Raw genomic sequence first — 23,344 nt, 5'->3', positions numbered from 1 at the left:
AAGAAAGAACTGAATATTTCAAGGGGTGTCCTGATTTTTTCATATGACTGTATAATCACAGCACAAGCCAATCTCAAATAAACAGGGGTTCAAATGGGTTTCAATAATCGCACACAACCTCTCCCCCCCCTCCCCGCCAGTACAAAATCAAAAATAGCTGTATAACAACAATGGAATCAAGCTGGATAATTTAAATATATTCGGAGGAAAAACCTCAGAACCCCATCAGGGCAATTCACTTCATAAAAACCTCCAGTATTCATTTAGCGAGTCACTAAATAAATGTAACTTTTTTTTTAAATTCTTTATTCATTTTTGATATCAAATACATGAACAACCAAGTAATATAACATACTGCACTCTATTCCAACAAATAATATAAAACTGTTTCATCCCCCTCCCCCATCCCTCCTGGATATGTATGACAATCAATCATGAATCAAAGGGAAATAATAATGGTAATAATAATGATAATAGTTCATATTCATAACTTACAATATTTTGTTAACGGCCTAGAGCTCTAAATCTGATAAATGCTGGCATTGTCATCTTGAAGCAGGGACTTTAGATCATTTCTTATTCTATTGTCCTTTTATATTAGAGTTTTGGAAATCAAATTAATTCCCTATTAGAAAATCAGGTGGCATTATCATATGACAGTTTTATTTGGTATAGAAATGAGAACTAAGAAACAAATATCATCTAATAATAAGTTATTGCTAATTTTAACTGGGGTTGCCATTCAACAGATCACTTATAATTGGAAAACTTGGAATGGACTTAATTATTGTTTCTAGTGGAATTCTGTTTGTAATATATATAATAATAATAACTTTATTTTTATATACCGCCATACCACAAACAGTTCCAAGCGGTTTACAAGGGAAGAGACTGTATACAGACAGTGACATTACAGAGAACTTTTGAAATTACATTGGCATGCTAAGTTTAGTCAGGTTTATCTGGAAGTGTTTTGGAAGTACATCAGGTTGAAGTGAGGTCAGAGAAATTTGTCAAAGAGATAAGTTTTTATTGACTTCCTAAACGTTTGGTACGAAAGTGCATTTGAGATGAAGTTGGTTAAACATTTGTTCCATTTGCCTGCTTGGAATGATAGTGTTCTATCGAGGTATTTCTTGTAGGTGCAGCCCTTTAGGGATGGAAAAGTGAACAAGTAGGTACTGCGTGTATTAGTTACATAGAAACATAGAAATAGACGGTAGATAAGGGCCACGGCCCATCTAGTCTGCCCACCCTAATGACCCTCCCCTACCTTTGCCTAGTGAATAGATCCCACGTGTCGATCCCATTTGGCCTTAAAATCAGGCACGCTGCTGGCCTAAAATGGAAAGGACACTAGCTGTCCAAAAAGGAAATTATAACAAATTTCAAGGCCATTAATAGAATATTTTAAGACATTAAGGGTGGGGTGGGGGAAGGGAATTTTGTTTTGATTATTAATAAATCATTTTCATAATTGAATAAGAGAGGTGATATTGTTTTATACTATGAGGACCAATTGTAAGATTTCAAGTGTATTTGAAAGTTAAATTGATAAATGCAATTATTGTACTTGTTTTAAGATTTGAAATGAATAAAGATTTTATAAAAAAAAAAAAGAATTTGTTATGGTGTCCTAACCGTAAAGAATTAGGGCTCCTTTTATGAAGCCGCGCTAGCAGTTTAACGCGTGCTACCGCTACCGCCTCCTCTTGGCCAGCGCAGGGTTTAATGCGTGATGAAAAGTCACGAGTAAAAGGAGCCCTTAATGTTTTCAAACTTAGAAATCTGGCATAGGGATTCCCACCAGAAACTATAATTTGAGTTATCCCAACTTTTCCAGTTTTTCATTATCAGTTGCATGAGGAGCAATTTGTTCCGATTTGCATTAATTGGTTTTTTGGGTAATAAAATCATTCCAAACAATATTATATCATATGATAATGCTAATGGAACTTCCAATAGCGTGATAATTTGAGTATCAAGGGACAATAATAGAGCAAATGATCCAGCATCTAACCTTTGTAACCTAACAGGGGTCCAAAAAGATCTATGTAACAAGAAGAACCAAGTCTGTCTCATAGATGCTGAAACTGTACATCTCATTCTCCAAATCCAAATTCGTGGCCATTGAGACGCAGAAATCTGCTGCTTTGTCTCAATGCTCCAAATGTCTTTAAGACTAGTTTTTGGCTTTTTAGTCACAAATTCAGATACTAATTTATACCACTGGGCAACCTGATGTCCTAGGAAATCTATCTGGAAGCATAGGACCGGCAAACTATACTGATCTATTAAATTCCGCCATTCAGGGAACCCTGTCTGAATAGCCTGCTTCAACTGCAACCATTTAAATGTTTGAGACTTTGAAATACCAAAAGATTGTTGCAGTTGTGAAAACTCAAGCATCTTTCCATTTGATATCACACCATCTAACGTACGTATACCCGCCTGCATCCAATGCTTCCAGATAACTTTGATATCCGCCAATTTGAATCTTGGAGTTCAACCATAGGGACTGACACATGGACTGATGAATTGGAATTGGTGTCAAATCATTTATACATTTTAATGTTTGCCATGTGGAAACTAAGATTTTGTTGTCCTTATAAAACCTAGGCATCTTGATACTCAAGACATGACCCAAACGCAATGGGGACAGGAGTTGCCATTCCAAATATAGTCAATCTGGAAGATGTTCCAAGACTTCAGGGAGGATCCAATACATACCCTGCCTCATGATATCTATAGAAGTTTGGAAAATTTACCCCTCCTGCCGCAATTGATTTCTGTAAAGCTACTAAGGCAATTCTAGCCTTTTTACCCTGCTAAATAAATGTTAGGATACTATTTAACTTTTTATAAAAGGACCCCTGAAAGTAAACTGGCAACATGCTCATTTGGTAACCGACCACAGGAAGAATCATCATTTTTACAGTCTGGACTCTCCCCCCACCAAGAAAGATGTAAAGGGTTCCATTGCTCAAATATACCTTTGACTTTAAGCAATAAAGATTTTTCATTTACTGTCAGTGTCTTCTAATGTTTTTTGAATCATAATGCCTAAATATTTTATTCCCTCTTCCTTCCAAAGGAAAGGGAATGCATCAAATAAACCTTTTATAGAATGCACATTCAAAGGAAGAACTTCTGATTTACTCCAATTTATCTTATATCCCGAGAATTTACCAAATCGGTCTATCAGATCCAGTATATGCGGAATGGTAGATTCAGGATTTCTCAAATGAAGTAAAATATCATCCACATAAGCAGAGATTTTATATTCTCGATCTGTATAAGGAATTCCTTGTATCTTCTCCGCCTACTGAATGGCCAACAACAAGGGTTCCAGAACAATATCAAACAGCAAAGGAGATAAGACACCCTTGCCTAACTCCCCTCTCTAGCCTAAAATGCTCTGAAAAAAACATTATTTATGTATAGTCTGACATAAGGGGAACTATACAAGGTTTGAATCATTTGAATAAATCCAGAACCTATCCCAAACCAATCCATTGCTTGATACATAAAAGTCCACTCTATTCGATCAAAAGCCTTCTCCGCATCTAAGGAAACAGAAAATCTGGATCTTTCAATGTTTTTGATAAATTTAGCATATGAAATGCCAATCTGGTATTATTGGAAGAATGTCTTTGAGCAACAAAACCCATTTGGTGCTACCGATCATATAAGGGAGAGCCTTGGCTAGTCTTAGAAACATAGAAACTGACGGCAGAAAAGGGCCACGGCCCATCTATAATAATAATAATAATAATAACTTTATTTTTGTATACCGCCATACCCAGTGAGTTCTAGGTGGTTCACATTAATTTAAACATAGTTACATACAGTTAAGTATTAATTGAACATAGTTACAGTTAAGTATTAATTGAACATAGTTACATACAGTTAAGTATTAATTAAACAGAGTTATATACAGTTAAGTGTTAGTTGAACAGAGTTGCAGGCAACGAAGTAGATGAAGTTGGGGGGCAGGGTAGAGTGGATCGGGGGGGGGGGGGGGTGTAATAAAGGGAGGGAGGAGGTTTAGGTTCTTTGAGGAGGGGGCAATTAAGTGTCCTGGCCTTGGAAGAGGTGAGTTTTGAGTAATTTTCTAAAACTGAGGTAGGTGGGAGCCTCGAGGATTAATTGGGCTATCCATGGGTTTAGTTTGGCGGCCTGAAAGGCGAAGGTTTTGTCGAGGAATTTATTGGAGTGACAGAGTTTTAGGGGGGGGAAGGCGAATAGCTGGATTCTGCAGGAGTTTTTGTTTCTGTGATTCAGGAAGAAGTGTAGGTTGATGTAGTTTGGGGCTAGACCAAATACTGTTTTGTAACAGAAACAGGCGAATTTAAATAGGACTCTGCCCATACCAATGTCCCACCCCCTAACTCCCTCCGTGAAGAGATCCCACATGCCAATCCCATTTTTTCTTAAAATCTGGCATGCTGCTGGCCTCATTTACCTCTAGTGGAAGACTATTCCAGCGATCAACCACTCTTTCGGTGAAGAAATATTTTCTGGTGTCACCATAAAATTTCCCACCCCTGAGTTTCAACGGATGCCCTCTTGTTGCCATGGGACCTTTAAGAAAAAAAGATATCTTCCTCCACCTCGATACGGCCCGTGACATATTTGAACGTCTTGATCATGTCTCCCCTCTCTCTGCGTTCCTCGAGTGAGTATAGCTGCAACTTATCCAGCCGTTCCTCATACGGGAGATCCTTGAGTCCCGAGTCCATCCGGGTGGCCATTCTCTGAACCGACTCAACTCTCCGCACATCTTTGTGGTAATGTGGCCTCCAGAATTGTACACAGTATTCCAGATGGGGTCTCACCATGGATCTGTACAACGGCATTATGACCTCAGGCTTATGGCTGACAAAGCTCATAAGGATACAACCTATGATTTGTCTAGCTTTGGATGAAGCTTTCTCCACTTGATTGGCAGTCTTCATGTCTTCGCTAATAATCACCCCCAAGTCACGTTCTGCTACAGTCCTTGCTAGGGTCTCACCATTTAGGGTGTAAGACGTGCATGGATTTTTGCTGCCAATGTGCATGACCTTGCATTTTTTGGCATTGAAACTTAGTTGCCAAATCCTGGACTAATGCTCCAGTAGGAGTAGGTCATGTGTCATACTGTCGGGTATTGAGCCTTTGTCAGGCACTGTGCTTTTGTCTGTTGTGCTCTTGCCCACTATGTTGCATAGTTTGGCGTTATCGGCAAATAAAGTAATTTTACCTCGAAGACCCTTAGCCAAGTCGCTTACGAAGATGTTGAATAGGATCGGGCCCAAGACCGAGCCCTGCTAATAGCTTAGCCAAAAGTTTTCTATCCACATTTATTAAAGAAATAGGCCTGTAGTTTGAAACGAAAAGAGGATCCTTATTTGGCTTTGGCTTCGTCCATAGAACCTTCAATACAACCTTTAGTTAGTTGTGCTTAATATACTTTTAAAAGATTAGATAAGAGTGTAATTTGAAAAGATCTAAAAAAACTCCACCGTAAAACCGTCATTTCCCGGAGCGGATCCAACTCTGAGAGATTTCAATGCGGTCTGAAGCTCCTTGAGTGATATAGGCATTTCCAAATTCTCCTTTATATGCGCAGGAATTTTAGGTCCCTTAATTAACTGTAAAAATTCCAGACCTTTATTTTCTTTATTTGAATAAGGCACAGAAGAATACAAAGCTTTATAAAAGTTCAGAAATTGTTTTAAAATATTTTCAATTTGAGAATGAGTAGAACCATTCTCATCTTTAATAGCCACAATCTTTACTTTCCTTTTTTTTGCTTAAGATAATTAGCCAGTAATCTTCCCGCTTTATTCGAGTTTCCATAATACAAAGCCTGCTGTGTACACAAATCTCTCCTAGCCAAATGTGAGGAAATCTCATGGTATCTATTAGTGCTGCCTGATTCACAATTCAAATCAGTTCGATTCACTTCGGGTGAATTGATTCGAATCGATTTAAAACAACAACAAAAATAATCGGCTTCCCAATTCGGCTGACCCTCCCCCCTCGCCCCCTAAAGCAGGAGCGGCAGCGCTGCTCTTTCTGGCTGGCTGCTGCCGCACTTGCTTTAGAGGGCGAGGGGGGAGGATCAGCCGGTTTGTGCTGCTGTCTGGCTCCCCCCCCCGGCGTCCCTGCACCGTTTACCTTATAGAAGCAGCCTGCAGACAAGATTGCGATGCTAGCGATCTTTGCAAACTGCTTCAGAGCTGTTTCCTCTGCCACAATCCTGCCTCTGATGTCAGAGAAGGGGCGGGACCACGGCAGAGGAAACAGCTCCGAAGCAGTTTGCAAAGATCACTAGCAGCGCGATCTTGTCTGCAGGCTGCATCTATAAGGTAAATGGTGCGGGGAGGACAGGGGGAAAGCCAGTCACCAGTGGGAGGCCAGGGGGAACACGCAGGCCTTCCTGGGGGGGGAGGGGTGAGCAGTCCTTCGAGGTGGGGGGTGGGGCAGGCCTACAGGGGGGACAGGCAGGCAGACCTTCAGGGGTGAGATGCAGGCCTTCAAGGGGGGACAGGCAGGCAGGCAGGCCTTCAGGGGGGGATGCAGGCCTTCAGGGGGGGGCAAGTAGGCAGGCAGGCCTTCAGGGGTGAGATGCAAGCCTTTAAGGGAGGGGACAGGCAGGCAGGCCTTTAGGGGTGAGATGCAGGCCTTCAAGGGGGGGACAGGCCTTTAGGGGGGACAAGCAGGCAGGCCTTCAAGGGGGGTGACAGGCCTTCAAGGATGGTGGCACAGGCCTTCAGGGGGAGGTGTAGGCCTTCAGGGGGGACAGACCTTCAGGGGAGTGGTCCCTGGTGTAGAAGTACACAGAGGGAGGGAGGGAGGGAAGGGGGGTTCAAAGAGACGTGCATATGCTGGACTTTGGGGAGGGAGAGAGATGATGGACAATGGGATTTAGGGAAGGAAGGAACAGAAAAGGAGAGAAGTTGGGCACAAGGGATGGTGAAGAGGGGTGATAGAGATACTGGAGAGGAGGGTAGTTGGGAAAAGAAAGGGAGAGATGGTGGTCCCTGGGGTGGTGGGGAAGGAGGGAGAGATGCTGGATGAAAGGGTAGTTAAGAAAAGGTGGATTGTGGAGGGAGATGAAAAAAAGGAAAGATGCCAGACCTCCTGGGGAGGGAAGGGAAACGGAAGGGGAGGACAGAGATGGAAGGTGGATGGTTAGCACAGAGAAAGAAGGAGACCCTGGCAAGCAAGTTATTAGAAGACAACCAGAGCCTTGGACCAACAAGATTTGAAAACTAACCAGCCAACAAAAGGTAGAAAAACTAATTTTATTTTCTGTTTTGTGATTACAATATGTCAGATTTGAAACGTGTATCCTGCCAGAGCTGGTGTTAGACCACAAACGTGAGCTAGGATTTAACAGAGAGAGGAAAAGTCCTTTTTGTTTTTTTATTTTGTTTACACCACAGCGCCAGTGTGGTTAGGAGAAGGCAAAGGGGGTGAAGAGGCTATAAAATAAACCCACCAGGATGTTTTGAAAAAAAAATAAAACCCCTACCCAATTGGGCAGGAAAATCAAAACGAATCGAAAAACCAATTTAATAGGCTGAATCGAATCGAATCAAAATTTTTTTTCCTGAATCGGGCAGCACTTGTATCTATACTTAGCTTTCAATAGATCCTGCAGAGTACTATCCTGCAATTTGAGGCCAGTTGTGATTCAAGGTTCGAAATAACTTGTTCCAATTCAGAAAATTCTATTTTCAACTTTTTCCTAATAAATGCTGAGTACGAAATTATTTGCCCCCTAACTGTAGCTTTAAAAGCATCCCATATAGTTTCCAAAGAGATTTCCTCCGAGGAGTTGAATTGAAAATACTCCTCCATTTTCTTTTGAATTTCCCCAAGAAAATTTGAATCAGCAAGCAATGAATTATTAAATCTCTATACAGGTCTACCAATAACGCTATCTGAGGTCTGAAACTCTATCCAAATTCCAGCATGATCCGTCAATAGAATCGGATCTGTGCTGGCTTTTATAACTTGTTGAACTAAATTTTCTGAAACAAAAATATAATCTATTCTCGAAAATGATTTATGAACATGCGAACAGAAGGAAAATTCCCGAGCATTGAAATGAAGAATACGCCATATATCCCTCAAACCACACGATTGTACCATATTTTCTAAACCGAGTGACTTCATCTGTTTACTAGGTTGTTTGTCTAGCAATGGATCCATGACAGCATTGAAATCACCAGCCAATGATAGAATGGTTTGCTGGAGTTTCTTGAAAAATTCCGCTTGGTTTGACAGTGGCCAGTGTTTCCCCCTCGTGGCTGCGTCAGGGAATGAAGAGGTCTGAGCTTCTCAAAGGCACACAAATTCACGCTTACAAGCATCGTTAGTCGTGAGAAGCTCAGTCCTCTTCAATCTCTGATGCAGCCATGAGGCGAAACGCTGGCCGTCGGTTGGGCTGAGAGCTTGTGTTGCCTTACACGCTAAACGATAAATTTATTTAGTGACTCGCTAAAGGAACACCGGAGGTTTTTATGCATATGAAGTGAATTGCCCTTTCTAGTTAGAGAGGGTTTCTGAGGCTTTTCCTCTGAATATATTTAAGCTGCTCAAATGGGTTTCCCCAGGTCAGAGCCGCATTCAAGCGAAATCCAATTAGACCCTGCAGCTGACTCCCATAAAGACTCACACAATCATAGGTCCCAAATGTCTACAGAGCGACTCGCCAAAATGCAGCTCTGACCAGAGAGAAACCGCTTGTTTCTCTGGCCTGCAATGTATGGGAGGTTATTCCAATTGTCACCTTCTCAGAAATGTAAAACTCATGAGTTTTGTGTTTTGGATCTTGTATATATATAACCTGGGATATGACCACATAATTCAAAAATCCTATTCTTAACGTGAGACTCAGAAACGTGCAGTCGCCCACCTGTACAGGCCTTGAGAGCTTCCGTTTCCTCCTCGGTGAGATGCACACATGGGTGTAGGATCGACCAGTCCTGCCGGTGCCAAACCAAGCCGGGCAGAGTCCTTCAGAAAGGAGGCACAGAAAAGGCAGAGTCAGTGGCTTCCCTAATTCTCAGGAGCGAAAGCGTGTATCGAGGCAGAGATGGGGGCTTTATTTCCAGTACACTCTGGGCCCCCTCTGATACGGCTTCTGCAATGCAACTAAGTCAAGGACAGAATTCTTCCTGGAGAACTCTACGACACTTTTAGGCAAAGTGTCATACATCTGACTGACATTTTTCAACTCTTCAGTTCCCCCAAATTCTATCCACAACCCCACCCCCACCCCCCCTCAAACCGGCCTGGCTTACACATGTTGTGGGACAGCAAAGCACGTCAGTATTACAAGCTGGGCTATACCCTTCCTACCTAGCTCCAGAAGAGTCCATGTACCCTAATCTAATGTTCAGTTTATAACCGGGTCATCTCCAGACAGAGCTCGATTCGATTAACAAAAAAAAATAAAAAATACAAAAATCAGAAGATCAGATTGCAAAGAGATAGAAAGAAAAGGTGAGTAATAAATTAGACCTAGCTCAGCACAAATGAGCCCTGCAATGCTAACGGTTACTAAGTCCTCTGGGCAGACCATCTAAATATTGTGAAAATAACGTTTTCAGAGTTTTCTGAAACAATTGAAAAGAACGTATCATTCTAATAGGACAAGGAAGTCCATTCCAGATCTCCCTAAACCCTGATGCAGGTCTGAGAACATCACTCTGAAGAAGTTCTCTCTGCTCTGGCTGAGCCGTCCTGATCCCCCCCCCCCCCACCAATCCCGGTATCTCAAAACAACATTCAATACATCATTCTTGTCATAAGAATAGGCTTACGGTGTCAGACCGATGGTCCATCTAGCCCAGTAGCCCCAGTAGCTATGACCCTTATCTGCCGTCATCTTCTAGGTTTCTGTGTTTCTCACGGTGGCTAATCCAAGTCACTAGTACCTGGCCAAAACCCCAGGAGCGGCAACATTACAGATTCCCAAAGAGTAACAAAAGATTCCGGAAACCCAAAGAGTAGCAACATTCCATGCTACCGATCCACAACAAGCAGTGGTTTTCCCCATATCTTTCTCAATAACAGACTATGGACTTTTCCTCCAGGAACTTGTCCAAACCTTCCTTAAAACCAGTTACGCTAACCACTCTTACCACAACCTCTGGCAACGCATTCCAGAGCTTAACTATTCTCCGAGTGAAAAAAATATTTCCTCCTATTGGTTTTAAAAGTATTTCCCTATAACTTCATCGAGTGTCCCCCTAGTCTTTGTCATTTTTGACAGAGTGAAAAATAGATCCCGTTCTACCCCACTCAGGGTAGACTTCAATCCTATCTCCTCTCAGCCGTCTCTTTTCCAAGCTGAAGAGCCCTAACCGTTTTAGTCTTTCCTCATACGAGAGGAGTTCCAATCTTGGTCGCTCTTCTTTGAACCTTTTCTAGTGTCCCTATAACACCTTCCTGCTGTAATCGCTATAAGTCACTCCATCTATGGCTTGTGACTATAGTTGCACTGAAGAACTGAGTAGCCAGATGCTTTACATTTTCATTTTAATTCTGAATGTTGAAAAGTTGCACCTTTAATCACTTTTTCTGTGAATACTTTAAGATCTTCAGACTCTAGAACTTTCCTATGTATAAGCTTTCTTTCCCATCCTTGAAAGGAATAAAATCTACTAGTAAAATTTCTGGTTCCTTTCCAGACTTATTTCCAGCAATTTAGAATGAATTATCTTCTTATATAAGAAGCTGTCTCTCTCTTCAAATTTTTCATACTGATCTGTTAAAAACGTCTTTACGGTAATAACTCCAATGAGTATTAATAGGTCTTAGTATTCCGTATTGATCTACATAAGAACATAAGAAGTTGCCTCCGCTGAGGCAGACCAGAGGTCCATCTCGCCCAGCGGTCCGCTCCCGCGGCGGCCCATCAGGCCCATTGCCTGAGCAATGGTCCCAGACTATCCCTATAACCTACCGCTACTCTTATCTGTACCCCTCAATTCCTTTATCCTCTAGGAACCTATCCAAACCTTCTTTGAAGCCTTGTAACGTGCTCCGGCCTATCACAGCCTCCGGAAGCGCGTTCCATGTGTCCACCACTCTCTGGGTGAAAAAGAACTTTCTGGCATTTGTTTTAAACCTGTCTCCTTTTAATTTTTCCGAGTGCCCCCTTGTACTTGTGGTTCCCCATAATCTGAAAAATCTGTCCCTGTCTACTTTTTCTATACCCTTCAGGATCTTGAAGGTTTCTATCATGTCTCCTCTAAGTCTCCGCTTTTCCAGGGAGAACAGCCCCAGCTTTTTCAGTCTGTCAGTATATGAGAGGTTTTCCATACCTCTTATCTAATGGTTCTTTTTTGACAATCTAATTATGGAAATCAAACTGAGCTCCTCTTTTAGGAGATGATTCAGTATATAAGTATAAGACTTAGATTAGATTTTGAAAGCTCCTTATTGACTACTTGAAAGGGTCCAGAGAAGAGCGACAAAAATGGTTAAGAGACTGGGGGAGTTGTCGTTCAATGAGTGGTAGAAAACTGGAACGCTCTTCCGGAGGCTGTTATATGGGAAAATACCCTCCAGGAATTCAAGACAAAGTCAGACAAGTTCCTGCTGAACTGGAACGTAGGCAGGTAAAGCTAGACTCAGGGCACTGGTCTTTGACCACTGGTCTGACCCAGCAGCGGCAATTCTTATGTTTTTATGGCCGTTCCCATCGTTATCAATCCAAGTGAATCAGGGGTGCTTCTGTGCTGTTTCTCATCAACACACCTCAGCCCAGGAATTAGTTTGAATGATGCAGGAACAGTGATGGAATGAAGTTGAAATACCTGCTAAACTCCTGGACGGTTTCTACTCTGGGGTGGAAGACGACAATCCTTTTCTTCAGCATCAGAGCTGTGTACAGGATAACAGTTTCCATTCCAAACTGCCTTACTACATCTGAAAGACAAGGAAATAAGACGTCTACAGATAATACAAAAATATGATCATGTTTCACCTCTTCTAATTGATGCTCCCTGGTTACCGGTCGAACATCGAATTAACTATAAAATCTTGTTATTAACTTTTACTACCAAATAACTCAATCAACCAGCATTTATTGATCAACTTCTTACTCCTTATCACCCAGCTAGGTCTCTTCGTTCCACATCGCAGAATCTTTTAATTGTCCCATCTCTCAAATCGATCAACACTTTGAGATCCAATAATTTTGCTGTGACTGCTCCTACCCTTTGGAACTCATCGCCTCCCCATTTGCGGACGGAACCCTCTCTTAAACAATTTAAAGCTAAGCTCAAAACTTTCATATTTGAGGATGCTTTCGGATAAAATTGTCTTTTTTAGGACTAAACAATTGTCAGTCTTTCCCTTCCTACTGTTTTTTTCCCTTTTAAGTGTGCTTTATTTTAAATATTGTAGTTCTTCCCTTTTCCCTATTTGTGTGGAGTTTACTTTTCTGTCTTCAGTGGTTTTTCGTTTGTGTAATTTTTAATGATTTCCCCTTTTTATTATTGCTGTACACCGCCTAGAAATTTGTATAAGCGGTATAACAAACTTTTTAATAAACTTGAAACTTGGTGAGCACTGGAGGGTTCCACAGCTCTCTTGTCTAGTTGTCCGAGATGCTCAGACACACAGGGATGGATGTACCGAGAGACGGAGCAGGCGCACGCCTACAGGCAGGTCCCATCCTCATTGTGTGGCCCATTGCCGTCTGAATGAAGCATCGCTCAGAGGCATCTGGGTGACTGAATCCAACACTGCTGGAAGGCTTCAAAATCATCCTTATTTTTGAGAAATGAAGGGGGATTTTTTTTTAAATTAACTTCAACAGTTTTGAGGAGTAGCTCAAGGTGACTTGCATGCTTTTGACTGTACCACAAAGGTAGGATATCAAATCCCTTCCCTTAACCTTTAAAATCTAAGTCTGTGGCTGAGGCGATGGAGGGTTAAGTGACTTGCCTGAGGTCACAAAGAGTTGCCTTGGGATTTGAACCCTGGCTTCCTGCTTCACCTTTAAGCTACTGAACAGTATGGCGCAGTGGTTAAAGCTACAGCCTCAGCACCTCGAGGTTGTGGGTTCAAACCCACATTGCCCAAAAGAAGGAGAACTGCAGACAGATGTACAAAGATGCAGGCTAATTTATTAACCCCAAAACATAAATGCGGTTAATGTTACCACCTTGAACCAAACCACCCAACACGGTCCATGTTTCGGTAAACACGCCTTCATCAGGGGTCCCAGGTGGATAAGGTATCAAATCAAACCGTAAACAAAAACTTAGCCTTTCTAAGAAATGCGAGCAGCAGTAAGACAATCTCTGTGAAGCTCCGCCGTGGTGAAAAACCTTCACTGCTCCTTGTGACCCTGGGCAAGTCACTTAATCCCCCCATCACCCCAGGTACATTAGATAGATTGTGAGCCCACCGGGACAGACAGGGAAAATGCTTGAGTGCCTGGGAGAATGGTAGAGAAAATTGAATAAATAAATAAATAATGTGAACAGTTTCAGCCTCTGATTAGCAGAACTGGTATTGTGACATCATAATGCCTCATTCCACCAATAAGAGCCAACCTCATCAGTGATGTCACAATGGCTTCATTGTCCTTTACTTGGCTCACTTTTACTACATTTTGAGTTCTAGAGTGATACAGTGGATAAAGCTAGACTGTCAGCACCCTGAAGTTGTGGGTTCAAAGCCACGCTACTCTTTATGACCCTGGGCAAGTCACTTAATCCCCCCATCACCCCAGGTACATTAGATAGATTGTGAGCCCGCTGGGACAAACAGGGAAAATGCTTGAGTGCCTGAATAATTTAATGCAAACCGTTCTGAGCTCCCCTAGGAGAACAGTAGAAAATTGAATAAATATAATGTGGGGTCATGAAACTTACAAGTTATTCCACACTTTTCTTGACACTTTTCATTTTTAATGAGGCAAATGCATCTAGCAAATGGGCACAAACCATTGTGACATCACCGATGAGGTTGCTCTTAGGCATTGGTAGGATGATGCATTGTGACATCATAATATAAGGGACCACTGAAAGGTTCTCAGCCTAACCAAGAAGAGAATGGTGAGAGTGGTTAAAGCAAAAAACAAAACAAAACAAAAACCAATCCAATCTGCAATGTCAAGGAGAAAAACTGCAGATCCGATGTACAAGGTGGAAAAATTAATCTTTATTAAAGAAAATACAATGTAGCATTCCAAAAATAAGCAAAAGAAAATAATTAAATAATAAAAATTTTGGTTCCCTTGCTTGAGTGTGTTTGTAAAACTACAAAAAAAGGAGCATAAAAGTCCCAATCCTTTTCTCCCCCCAATGTACAAGTCCCAATCCTTTTCTCCCTCCCCCAATGTACAAGTCCCAATCCTTTTCTCCCTCCCCCAATGTACAAGTTCCAATCCTTTTCTCCCTCCCCCAATGTACAAGTTCCAATCCTTTTCTCCCCCCCCAATGTACAAGTCCCAATCCTTTTCTCCCCCCCAATGTACAAGTCCCAATCCTTTTCTCCCCCCCAATGTACAAGTCCCAATCCTTTTCTCCCCCCCCCAATGTACAAGTCCCAATCCTTTTCTCCCCCCCCAATGTACAAGTCCCAATCCTTTTCTCCCCCCCCAATGTACAAGTCCCAATCCTTTTCTCCCTCCCCCAATGTACAAGTCCCAATCCTTTTCTCCCCCCCAAAGTACAAGTCCCAATCCTTTTCTCCCCCCAATGTACAAGTCCTAATCCTTTTCCCCCCCCCCCCCCAATGTACTTGTCTCGATTTCTCTTGAATTCAGATACATCTTTCGTCTTCACCAGGAGGCCATTCCAAGCATTCCGCACCCTTTCCATGAAAAAGTATTTTCTGAGATGACTTCTGAATTTATCCCCTTTCACTTTCATCCAGAGTTTCCTTTCAATTGTCGTTTGGTCCTTTCATTATATGCACACGCTCTTCAAGGTCGCAGAAGGAGTGATCACTGAAACCTCAGTCTTACCTTTGACGGATCCTGCAAGATACGCCTTACGGACGTCGTAATCCTTGCACAGGAAAGAGCCGTTGTCTTCATTCGGACAGACTCCTTTGGTGAGAACAGCCATGTAGCTTTCCATCAGCTTCTCTGGACTGCCATGCTTCTCGTAGGTTCTACAGAGACATTGGAGGGGTTTAAAGGACTAGTCCAGGAGTACCCCTTGTCCCTTCCCTCTCCAGCAAATGTTTCCTGTCTTTAGGCTGATGGTAGCTCTGTGTCCTTTTAACTTCGGCACACAGCTGCCCCTAAGCAGTAGTTTAGCCGTGGTTTCATGAGGCAGCCTTGGGGCCTTTGGTAGGCTGGCCCACATCGCATCATTGGCTAAACCAGTGGTTCCCAACCCTGTCCTGGAGGATCACCAGGCCAATCGGGTTTTCAGGCTAGCCCTAATGAATATGCATGGAGCTGATTTGCATGCCTGTCACTTCCATTATATGCAAAACTCTCTCATGTATATTCATTAGGGCTAGCCTGAAAACCCGATTGGCCTGGTGGTCCTCCAGGACAGGGATGGGAACTACTGGGCTAAACTACTGCTTAGGGGCCAAAGTTAAAAGGATACAAGAGCTGCTGCTGTTGATCTGGGGGTGCGGAGACAAAGTCAGGAGGCATACACGGCAGGAGTCCCGGCATACGCGGTGGAAGGCGGGAGTCCCGTCATAGCAACGGCAACAGGAAGTTGCAAGTCAGCTGACACCGGCACCTTTTGTTGCGGCGGGGACCCGAATCCTTCACGGACCGGCAAGATTTTTTTGCGGACCGGCGGTTGAAGAACGCTGTAGTAGACCATGAGATTTTATTAAATTGCCTGGTTTCAATTGGAATCTCAGGAAATGTTGTATTTTTAACTATTTGTACTTCGCTGATTGTCCAGCTCTCTTCTGTGTAAACCGCCTAGAGTCGTTTGATTGTGGGGGTATAGAAGAATAAAGTTATGTTATGCTTAGTGCTGGTAAATATTTATCTTCGTGGAGTAACCCGTGTGGTGATCCACTTTCGCCAACACTATTTAACATCTCTCTAGTGTCATTGGGAAATCTATTACATAGTTTGCAGGTCAAATTTTACATCTATGCCGATGATATAACTATACTTATTCCTTTAACATCATTCACGTCAAAAATCAGATCTCATTTATTTTGGCACAAATAGAACAATGGACCATTAAATTTAAACTGAAGCTTAATCTGGAAAAAAAAAACAAAGTTTTTTCTTGCTAGTCCTAATGATAAAATCAAAAAAAATGTACTTCATTTAAATGGTCAAAATTATTCAATAGCCACTGCGTTACGTTAGATCGCTCGTTATCTTTTAACGACCATACTGATCTGCTGATTAAAAAATGCTTTTCAGTACTATGGAAACTTCATACTATTAAAAAATATATTTTGATTCAATGTCTTTTAGATCACTGGTTCAGTCATCAATTTTGTCCATATTGGACTACACTTCTCCCTCCGAATCCGCGATTTCAGCATTGGCAGATTTGGTTAGTCGTGATTTTTTTTTAGATCCATTTTCATTTTTGGGGCTATTTTTAAGCCCTATTAACCTCCCCTTAAGCCTTACCTGGTGGTCTAGCGGGTTTTCGGGGCAGATCACTCATAGGAAATGGCTGCCGTGAGCTCCCATAGTCTCTTGAGAGGCCATTCCCTATGAGCGATCTGCCCCGAAAACCCACTAGACCACCAGGTAAGACTTACGGGATGCCAGGGGTAAGTGAGGGGTGGGTCAGAGCCAGCCCGAATATCATTCGCGGTTTTTTTAATATTTGCAGGCCGGCTCTGCCCTTAACCCCCGTGGATACGGAAGGAGAAGTGTGCCGTAATATTGTTTATCTGGGATCTCATTAAAAAAATTTTAATAGACTCAGAAAAATACATAATACAGCAGTTCGCCTGATTTTTGGTCTTAAAAAACATGATCATGTAAGCCCTTATTATTCAAAGCTCCATTGGTTGCCATTTGAGGCTAGAGTTTTGTTTAAATTTGGCTGTATCGGTTTTAAAGTTTTATTTGGATTGACTCCAACCTGCTTTGAATTTTTTAATTCCAATAAGAATACACAAAAAACTTACTGGTTTAGGTTTCCATTGGTAAAAGCATGTCGTCATAAGTGATTCTTAGGAAAAACTTTTGCATTTCAGGCTAGTGCAATGAATTCATGTTGGAATACGCTTCTTCCCCAAGATCAGTCTAATTATTTATTTAGAAAAATTCTTAAAATTTACCTGTTTGATAAATATGTGACTTAATTGCCAGTTTATATTTTCTGAGAAATGTTGATAGGCTTATGGGTTTGTGCAGTTCCTTCTTGCTGTAAACTGCCTTGAACTAATGGTTTGGCGGTACAGTACCCCTCTGATATCCGAATGGGTTCCGTTCCAGGAACCCCCGCGAATGTTGAAAAACTGCAAATACGTTTTTTTTAGCAGGGGAGACAGGAGAGAGCAACCGGAACGCCGGCGAATAAAGGAAATCACTCGCGGTATGCTCCGACCGCCTCTTCCTGTACTAAAGTCGGGACTCGTCAATCAGGAACTGCCTTGACACCCAGGTCCTGATTGGTGAGGCCCGACTTTAGTACAGGAAGAGGCAGTTGGAGCATAGCGCGAGTGATTTCCTTCACTTGCCAGCGCTCCGGCTGCCCTCTCCTGCCTCTTCAGCTGCCCTCTCCTGCCCAGTCATTCGCGGTCGGAAAATACCACGAATGACCGGGCCCGCGAATGACCGGGGGAGCACTGTCTATAAAAATAAAATGATTATTATTATCAGGGGTGGGCAATCTAAACAGAGAGGGGAATGCGATTTATGAATTTTAAAGACGAGCCTTCAACGCGAACTCATTGCATTCTAAAATGTCGTACGTATTGCACCGTTGCTCTTCCTCTTTATTCCCCTCACATTTTATACCCCTCACACTATTCCATCTTTTGTTAGATTCGGAGGTTTGGCTTTTTCATACTGACCTGCATAATATCCTAGCGAGGGCCATGTACTTCTCGGGGTTAAAATCTTTGGCAGTCAGAATGACGCAGAAGCGAGTCACCTGATGGAAAAAAACCCAAAGATGACAAGAGAAATCAAAGGTCTATGTAAAATGTAACTTAAGAACATAAGAATAGCCTAACTGGGTCAGACCAATGGTCCATCAAGCCCAGCAGCCCGTTCTCAAGGTGGCCAATCCAGGACACTAGTACCTGACCAAAGCCCAAAGAGTAGCAACATTCCATTCAGAATCTCAAGGAATAGCAAGATTCTGGAATCCCAAAGAGTAACAAAAGATTCCGGAACCTCAAATAGTATCAACATTCCATGCTACCGATCCAGGGCAAGTAGAGGCTTCCCCCATGTCTTAATAACAGACTATGGACTTTTCCTCCAGGAACTTGTCCAAACCTTTCTTAAAACCAGCTACACTATCCACTCTTACCACATCCTCTGGCAACGCGTTCCAGAGCTTAACTATTCTCTGAGTGAAAAAAACATTTCCTCCTATTGGTTTTAAAAGTATTTCCCTGTAACTTCATCAAGTGTTCCCTAGTCTTTGTAATTTTTGATGGAGTGAAAAATCAATCCACTTGTACCCGTTGTACTCCACTCAGGATTTTGTAGACCAAAAAACAAGGAATGGTATTTTCCTGACCACCACAGAACTTATTTTCTCTCTCAAAAATCAAGTTGCCTGGGGAGGGGGAGGGCTAAGGGGTTTTTTTTGTTTGATATATATATATATATATATAGACGTCTAAGTAGACTGAGTGCCATCTGGATGGGTCCCAAAGTGACGGGCTGGGTCAAAAACTGGTTGAGTGGAAGGCGACAGAGGGTAGTGGTCAATGGAGATCGCTCTGAGGAAGGGGATGTTACCAGTGGTGTGCCTCCTAGTTTGGTTCTTGGGCCTGTTCTTTTCAACATATTTATAAACGATATTGCTGAAAGGTTGTCAGGTAAGATTTGCCTCTTTGTGGTTGATACCAAAATCTGCAACAGAGTAGACACCCAGGATGGTGTGAATAACATGAAGAAAGACCTGGTGAACCTTGAACAATGGTCTGAAATTTGGCAGCTAAAATGTAATGTTAAGAAATGCAACGTTATGTATTTGGGCTGCAAAAACCCAAGGGAAAGGTACAGTTTTAGGGGTAAAGAACTTATGAGCAAGACGGAAGAGCTGGACTTGGGTGTGATTGTATGTGATGATCTTAAGGTGGCCAAACAGGTTGAAAAGATGACCGTGAAAGCTAAAAGGATGCTAGGTTGCATAGGGAGAGGAATGGCCAGTAGGAAAAAGGAGGTACTGATGCCTCTGTATAAGACTTTGGTGAGTCCTTATTTAGAATATTGTGTACAATTCTGGAGGCCGCACCTTCATAAAGATATAAAAAGGATGGAGTTGGTCCAGAGGATGGTGTGTGGTCTTCGTCAAAAGGCGTAAGGTGGCAGACTTAAAGATCTCAATCTGTATACTTTGGAGAAAAGGCGGGAGAGGGGAGATATGATGGGGATGTTTAAATACCTACATGGCGTAAATGCGCACGAGTTGAGTCTCTTTCATTTGAAAGGAAGCTCTGGAATGAGAAAGCATAATAATAATAATAGCTTTATTTATATCCCGTCATACTTTTTCAGTTCAGGAAGTTAAGAGATGATAAGCCTCACTTCAGTTGTTGGAAAAATAATGGAAGTGTTGCTGAAAGAAAGGATAGTGTATTTCCTTGAATCTAATGGGTTACAGGATCCGAGGCAACATGGCTTTACAAAAGGTAAATCGTGCCAAACGAACCTGATTTAATTTTTTGATTGGGTGACCAGAGAGCTGGATCAAGGACATATGCTAGATGTAATTTACTTGGATTTCAGCAAAGCCTTTGATACAGTTCCTCATAGGAGGCTGTTGAACAAACTTGAAGGGCTGAAGTTAGGACCCAAAGTGGTGAACTGGGTCAGAAACTGGCTGTCGGACAGACGCCAGAGGGTGGTGGTTAATGGAAGTCGCTCGAAGGAAGGAAAGGTGACTAGTGGAGTCCCTCAGGGTTCGGTGCTGGGGCCAATCCTGTTCAATATGTATGTAAGTGACATTGCTGAAGGGTTAGAAGGAAAAGTGTGCCTTTTTGCAGATGATACCAAGATTTGTAACAGAGTAGACACCGAAGAGGGAGTGGAAAATATGAAAAAAGGATCTGCAAAAGTTAGAGGAATGGTCTAATGCCTGGCAACTAAAATTCAATGCAAAGAAATGCAGAGTAATGCATTTGGGGATTAATAATAGGAAGGAAACCGTATATGCTGGGAGGAGAGAAGCTGATATGCACGGACGGGGAGAGGGACCTTGGGGTGATAGTGTCCGAAGATCTAAAGGCAAAAAAACAGTGTGACAAGGCAGTGGCTGCTGCCAGAAGGATTCTGGGCTGTATAAAGAGAGGCGTAGTCAGTAGAAGAAAGAAGGTGTTGATGCCCCTGTACAGGTCATTGGTGAGGCCCCACTTGGAGTATTGTGTTCAGTTTTGGAGACCGTATCTGGCGAAAGACGTAAGAAGACTTGAGGCGGTCCAGAGGAGGGCGACGAAAATGATAGGAGGCTTGCGCCAGAAGACGTATGAGGAGAGACTGGAAGCCCTGAATATGTATACCCTAGAGTAAAGGAGAGACAGGGGAGATATGATTCAGACGTTCAAATACTTAAAGGGTATTAACGTAGAACAAAATCTTTTCCAGAGAAAGGAAAATGGTAAAACCAGAGGACATAATTTGAGGTTGAGGAGTGGTAGATTCAGGGGCAATGTTAGGAAATTCTACTTTACGGAGAGGGTGGTGGATGCCTGGAATGCGCTCCCGAGAGAGGTGGTGGAGAGTAAAACTGTGACTGAGTTCAAAGTAGCGTGAGATGAACACAGAAGATTTAGAATCAAAAAATATTAAATATTGAACTAGGCCAGTTACTGGGCAGACTTGCACGGTCTGTGTCTGTGTATGGCCGTTTGGAGGAGGATGGGCTGGGGAGGGCTTCAATGGCTGGGAGGGTGTAGATGGGCTGGAGTAAGTCTTAACAGAGATTTTGGCAGTTGGAACCCAAGCACAGTACCGGGTAAAGCTTTGGATTCTTGCCCAGAAATAGCTAAGAAGAAAAAAAAAGAAAAAAAAAAAATTTAAATTGAATCAGGTGGGGCAGACTGGATGGACCATTCGGGTCTTTATCTGCCGTCATCTACTATGTTACTAAGCTCAGGAGTAATCCAAGGAAATACTTTTTTACAGAAAGGGTGGTAGATGCACGGAACTGTCTCCCAGTAGAGGTGGTGGTGGAGACAGAGACCGTGTCTGAATTCAAGAAAGCATGCGATAGGCACGTGGGATCTCTCAGAGAGAGAAAGAGATAATGGTTACTGCGGACGGGCAGACTGGATGGGCCATTTGACCTTTATCTGCAATCATGTTTCTATGTTTCCATTATGGACCTGAAAAAGCAGTTTGCCCTTTAGTCTATTTCTATGGGGAAGATTGCAATGTGGTTATTTCACTGCCGAACTGCTAGCCATCAAATCTGTGAGAAATTCTAGGATTTATAACTCAATTATTTCTAGAAATTTGCTTCATTTATATTGCTATGCTAAATAAACCATTATCTTTACTGAACCTCGGAGGGTCAGCGATACCGAGCCTTAAAGAGAGAACAGGTGTGCTCATTACCCTGGACCTATGTAGTCTGTTCTCGTTATTTGTGGTAGTATTTAAGAATTACGAAATGCTGAGTCGATGAGATAACAGAGGTTAGGTTTCAGCGGTGCACCTTGCGCCTCAAAACCGTGGGAAGTGAACAGCAGACCCTATGGGGAGAACAGGGTTCGATTCCTGCATGGGACAACACTTGAAGTGCCTGGAATTGACTCTCCAGACACGTGAGCTGAAAGTGAAAGCAAAGAAAGCTGGTTTGGGGTGTGCGGGTTCGCAAATTTGCGCGTCACGAACGTGTGGATAACGAGAACAGACTGTACCACCCATTGATCCCACAGGAGCCGGTGGCAGCAAGTTAAGACCAAGGCAGCAAAATTCCCCCCCCCCAAAAAAAACCTCCTACTTTAGTTAAAAGCTGTCACAGGACCCGACACATTTCCATAATAAGCAGAGCTCACATGGGACCATCCCACCTCGGTTCATAGACAAGTCGGCGAAAGACAAAGGCGTGCGCCGACAACTGAGCGCAAGACGGAGGCGTGCGCCGAAGAAAATTACACTTTTTAGGGGCTCCGACGGAGGGTTTTGTTGGGGAGCCCCCCCAGTTTACTTAATAGAGATCGCGCCGCGTTGTGGGGGCGTTGTGGGGGGTTTGAGGGGTTGTAACCCTCCACATTTTACTGTAAACTTAACTTTTTCCCTAAAAACAGGGAAAAAGTGAAGTTTTCAGTAAAATGTGTGTTCCCTCTAAGCTGAGCAGGAGTCCTCCACCCACAGTCTCACCAATAGAGGGTGCTGTTTTACTGTCACATTTTTCAATTGTGAGGGACAGGCAAGTTCTGCAGGACTCCAGGGAACATACCTGTCCTTAGCGACTGAAAATATTCCACCCCCTAGTGGTAGCAATGCAGCTGGAGGACACCTGCTCAGCTTAGAGGGAACGGGCCCACGCCCCCCCCAACGCAGTGCGATCTCTATGCCCCCTCCCCCCCCGTCGGAACCGTAAAAACAGTAATTTTGTGTGGCGCGCACCTCCACGCTGCGCTCAATTGTCTGCACGCGCCTTTGTCCCGGTGCGCTTTTGACCTGACACCTCCCACCTCAGCCCTGGGCCAGCATAGCCCCCCCCCCACACACACCTTCGCAAGACACACACAGCCCCACCTTGCTCGTCACTCACCTCCCTCAGCACCGCAGCGTCCTGAATCTGCACAGCTCCGATGTAGAACCAGGTCCTTTGGTACTGGCCGAAGACGAAGGGGTGGATCTCATCTGTCAGGGAGCATTTCCGTACCAGCAGTTCTCGAAGCTCTGTTCTGACAGATGGGTAACACCACACCCAGAGCGTGTCACCATTAGTGTCCTTCTCTGGGGAAGAAAGACAGTGATGGGAATTACTGAACTTATGGAGCGATACAAGGTCCTGTTTTCCTGGCCACCTCAGTTATCACGCATCATCCGAAAACTGTTTAGATCAAGAGAATATATGTATATCAAATCAATCAATAAATGAGGACCCAATCATCGACACAGACCTGAGACCCAGGAGGAAGCTGAGGGGAGGAAAATCTGCTATCGTGGTGGGAGACTCAATCCTGAGAGAGGTGGACAGTCACATAGCAGGAGGCAGATCGGACCGCC

General features: G+C 43.1%; 1 protein-coding gene across 2 annotated transcripts in view; it reads right to left on the bottom strand.

Annotated features, from left to right (window-relative positions):
- The window catches only part of DENND10 (DENN domain containing 10), a 37,817-nt gene that overhangs the window by 6,848 nt on the left and 7,625 nt on the right, over positions 1 to 23,344 (bottom strand). Inside the window, exons 2-6 of one of the 2 annotated variants that reach the window (XM_033943304.1) lie at positions 22,884 to 23,071; positions 17,998 to 18,077; positions 14,993 to 15,141; positions 11,826 to 11,937; positions 8,915 to 9,015 (exon numbers count right to left, since the gene is read on the bottom strand). In XM_033943304.1, coding sequence (XP_033799195.1) covers positions 8,915 to 9,015; positions 11,826 to 11,937; positions 14,993 to 15,141; positions 17,998 to 18,077; positions 22,884 to 23,071 — 630 coding nt within the window. The remainder of the gene's footprint in view (positions 1 to 8,914; positions 9,016 to 11,825; positions 11,938 to 14,992; positions 15,142 to 17,997; positions 18,078 to 22,883; positions 23,072 to 23,344) is intronic. The other variant, XM_033943305.1, reaches the window with a different exon arrangement.

This window comes from Geotrypetes seraphini, chromosome 4 (genome assembly GCF_902459505.1).
Source record: "Geotrypetes seraphini chromosome 4, aGeoSer1.1, whole genome shotgun sequence".
NCBI lineage: Eukaryota > Metazoa > Chordata > Amphibia > Gymnophiona > Dermophiidae > Geotrypetes > Geotrypetes seraphini.
Note: the sequence above shows the minus strand (reverse complement) of the source record. Positions and strands in the feature narration are given on the sequence as shown.